Here is a 4,190-nt window from a genome sequence, read left to right on the forward strand (position 1 = left end):
GTCCTATCAGAAGAGTGCAGGGTTAAGCAGTCTCTCCCCCCAGCCTCTCTCAACCCTGAGTGGCATGTTCCATGGCGTATGGTCTACTGGATCATGGGCGACGGTCGGTTCCATATGCCACCACCCGCTTGGCCTCCATGTTCCTGCTTTTACACAAACTAAGCTCTCAGGTACTCTGCTGGAGCCACTGTTTTGGGAACCTGAATCAGCGGGTGCTTTGGATGCTGACCAGTGGCTAGTTTGCAGACATCACTAAAGCCTTCATGACTGTGAATCTCCTGGGCCAGGAACACAATCACAATGTGTTTAATCAACAAGAGATGGCCTTCCTATAAAAACAAACAAGCCGCTCTCTACAGCTGCAAGGCACAGCGTCTTCTACAAGCAGTGACAGGTTTTTTTTTTTTCAGACAAGTGACTTTCTGCGAGAGAGCAGAGATACAAGTAAGTGCGGCTAAGAGCTGAATAGTTTGCAGGGTGAGCGTGTGCGTGTTGTATGTTTGACCCATATGAAAACCTACCACTGTACGTCAAATAGGTAAACTATTCTTCCTTCACTGACACTATAAAAAAGGCCACACAGGCTTAACATGATAACCATCTTAAAATAATAAATGCAAGACAAGAAATAAACAAATAAGTTAAAAGATCTCAAGGGCCTTCCACTTAGACTAGATTGACACAAAATTATAAGATAGATACCATCTTACAAACAGTGGTTCCTTCCAAGAACCAAGTCCACTGTATCATTGAGCACTTCACATTGAGCGCTTCACTTTAAATTTGGTCCAGTAATTCCCAGGTATATAAACAGGTTACAGGAAGAGAACATAGCTGTAAACATAGCATGCCATGCTAAATTATGGTGACTCGAATAAATTAAATTAATTACAATTTGCAAACACTTGCAAATAAAAGGTAAGTTAAAAAGAAATTCCCTCCTCTCCAAATCGAGTGTTTTAAGTGGAAACAATGTGTGTGTGTGTGTATGCGTTTATATACCCTGTGCAACTCATGGTGCTGGCGTGAACAACGGTGTAATACTTGATGTTAGCCAGTAGAGGGAGCAACAGGTCCAGTGTCAGTTCACCACCAAGCCGTCCTGGTATGTTGTGGTTCTAGAACACACAACAGCATCATTGTGCTGGTTTTCAGCAGATATAAAGCTCAACAAACAGCAAACCAGAATAACTTGACAGGTAACTGGGTAACAAAAAACTCCCTGAACACATCCTGTAATGATTAACAGGAACAACCCCCCCCCCCCCCAGCACCACCCCCACCCCCACCCCCACCCCATCATTCTCTTGTGTATTCTCTTCTACACCTTCCACACACACACACAGACACACATGCGCACGTGCACCTGCACACTCACACACCCACACACACTCTCTCACACACACACACCCACACACTCTCTCTCACACACACACACACACTCTCTCACACACACACACTCACACACCCACACACACACTCTCTCACACACAGACGTGCATGTGCACACTCACACACACACACACACTCTCTCTCACACACACACACACACTCTCTCTCACACACACACACACACACACACACACACTCACACACTCTCTCTCTCACATACACACACACACACACTCACTTATCACAGCAGCAGAATATGGAGCAGGGCCCGGTCTCCGGGCCGCGGAACTTTCCGGAGCCGGGCGTGTCCTTGCACTCGGCGATGAAGGTGTGCAGCTGGGTCACATGTTCGGGCTCCTGGGTCTGGTGCTGCAGAGCAGGGATACACATTCATAATCTTTAAAAAATTTAATTTAACCTTCATTTAACCAGGTAAGTCTCACTGAGAAGAAGAATCTCTTTTCCAAGAGAGACCTGGGCAAGACTGCCGCAATAGGAAAAAAACATAAAAACTTACAGGCTACAAATGTTTAGGACCAATCACACCCAGCACTTGTAAAAACAACACACCAGAAATATACTAGTAAAAGGCATTAACAGTAAAAACAACAAATAACATGTAGTTGTTCCAATGACCTTCGCCATGCACTTAGTGTACGTCGCTTTGGATAAAAGCGTCTGAAATGTAATGTAATAACAATATCACACAAAATACATTAAAATCACATGCCATAAAACTGGGGTTATAAGGGACTGTTAATCACAAACAAAGTCAACTCCTGATTGGTTGTTTCCAAGCCTTTCATTAGTGATTTAAATTCACTGAATGTATTGGGATTCTCCCTATGACCGCAGATTAGTCAAACCCGTCCCACTTTGCATTTCTCCTTCCATCCCTCCATCTCCCTCCTCCTTCCTCACTCTTTCCCCCTCTTCTGCTCACCCTCTTCTGTCCACCCCCCCCCCCCCCACCCCCCCGGGGCTCTATTACATTACTGTCTCTGTGGTGGTGTTCCCTCCCTCCTGCGCAGGCAGAGCCACGGGGTCTGCTCTGGCCTTAATGGATTTAAGGAGCTTATAACACAGATAACCCACCTCAGCTGCTTCCTTGGATGTGAATCTGCGGCTAATTCTGAAGTGGAAACAAACACAAGCAGAGCGTGCGAAGTGTGCTAAGAGTGTAGAGCAGGGTTGGGCAGCTCTAGTGTGTGGCATAACTGACACCTGTGTCAAACCTGTGCCATTCTGCTTTAACCTCCCTCACTCTCTCCACTTTCACCTCCACTCTGTGTCCTTTTCACATCCCCCTCTCCTCTCCTTCTCCTCTTCCTCTGCTCCCTCTCCTCTCCTCTCCTCCTCCTCATCCTCCTCTCCCTCTCCTCTCCTCCCTTCCCCCCGCCTCTCCTCCTCCTCCCCTCTCCTTCTCCTCTTCCTCTGCTTCCTCTGCTCCCTCTCCTCTCCTCTCCTCCACCTCCTCATCCTCCTCTCCCTCTCCTCTCCTCTCCTCCGTTCCCCCCGCCTCTCCTCCTCCTCCTCCTCCTCCACCTCCTCCTCCTCATCCTCCTCCGGTACCTTGATGGTCTCGTAGGCCCCGGTGATGAGGGCGATGAAGAGCGACAGCACCATGTAGATGAAGAGGGAGATGAAGGTGTAGAGGTAGACCTGGCTGAAGATCCACACCAGCGGGCTGCTGCCCTGCATGCCCACGAAGGTCACGTACATGTCGTCCCCGTTGATCAGCGAGAAGAGGCACTCGGACACCATGGACAGGGAGCGGAACTGGGGGGGGGGCACAGGCGGGGGCTGGCGTTAGCACCATCAACACCACGGGTGGCCAATCTACCTACCCGAAAAGGGGTCGGTGTGGGTGATTCAAATAATTAACTACTCACTTATAAAGGTCTTGAATCAAGGTGTGTTAGTGCCGGGCTAAGACAGAAACCTGCGTGCCCTTGATGTGATTGGCTCAGCGGGTCCGTACCCTGACCTGATTGGCTCGGCGGGTCCGTACCCTGACCTGATTGGCTCGGCGGGTCCGTACCTTGACCTGATTGGCTCAGCGGGTCCGTACCTCGACCTGATTGGCTCGGCGGGTCCGTACCTTGACCTGATTGGCTCAGCGGGTCCGTACCCTGACCTGATTGGCTCGGCGGGTCCGTACCTTGACCTGATTGGCTCAGCGGGTCCGTACCTTGAGCTGATTGGCTCGGCGGGTCCGTACCTTGACCTGATTGGCTCGGCGGCTCTGTACCTTGACGTGATAGGGCCCCAGGACGATCCAGCCGCAGAAGCAGTAGCCCATGTAGATGGCGGCGGCGCAGCAGCAGAAGCGGATGACGTTGGGGAAGGCGGCGCGCAGGGTGATGATCAGGATCTGCCGGGGGGGTGGGGGAGCGGGGGTTAGTAAGGCACAGTACTTCACCTCCTGCGGGTCGCGTACTAATGCAGCTACAGAGGATGATGAAGATGAAGAGCCGTCACTCACATTGTACTTCTGGAAGAAGCTGAAGTAGCGGATGACCCCCACCCACACCAGCAAGGTGGAGGTGCCCAGCAGGATCCCACACACGTCATAGGAGGACAGGTTCTGCGTGGGGGGGGGGGGGGGGGGATGGGATGAAGGGGGGGGTGAAGGGGGCGGGGTGCAGTGGGGGTGATGGGGGGTGACCAGGGTGAAGGGGATGGTGAAGGGGGGGGGGCAGGGAAGAAGAAATGAGAGGACGATCAAAGTACAGTTTACTTCAAGCAGAAGCAGTTTTGGGGTTAGTGGTGTTGGGGTTAGCGGTGTTGGGGTTATT

General features: G+C 51.1%; 1 protein-coding gene across 3 annotated transcripts in view; it reads right to left on the reverse strand.

Moving 5' to 3' along the window:
* Positions 1-409: 409 nt before the first annotated feature.
* mcoln1b (mucolipin 1b) overlaps positions 410-4,190 on the reverse strand; it is a 16,220-nt gene continuing 12,439 nt past the window's right edge. For 2 of the 3 annotated variants that reach the window (XM_035399077.1, XM_035399076.1), the window contains exons 10-13: positions 3,644-3,979; positions 2,965-3,171; positions 1,631-1,761; positions 410-1,118 (exon numbers count right to left, since the gene is read on the reverse strand). In XM_035399077.1, coding sequence (XP_035254968.1) covers positions 1,082-1,118; positions 1,631-1,761; positions 2,965-3,171; positions 3,644-3,979 — 711 coding nt within the window. In that variant the 3' untranslated portion in view covers positions 410-1,081. The remainder of the gene's footprint in view (positions 1,119-1,630; positions 1,762-2,964; positions 3,172-3,643; positions 3,980-4,190) is intronic. The other variant, XM_035399078.1, reaches the window with a different exon arrangement.

Source organism: Anguilla anguilla, chromosome 17 (genome assembly GCF_013347855.1).
Source record: "Anguilla anguilla isolate fAngAng1 chromosome 17, fAngAng1.pri, whole genome shotgun sequence".
In the NCBI taxonomy this organism is placed as follows: Eukaryota; Metazoa; Chordata; class Actinopteri; order Anguilliformes; family Anguillidae; genus Anguilla; species Anguilla anguilla.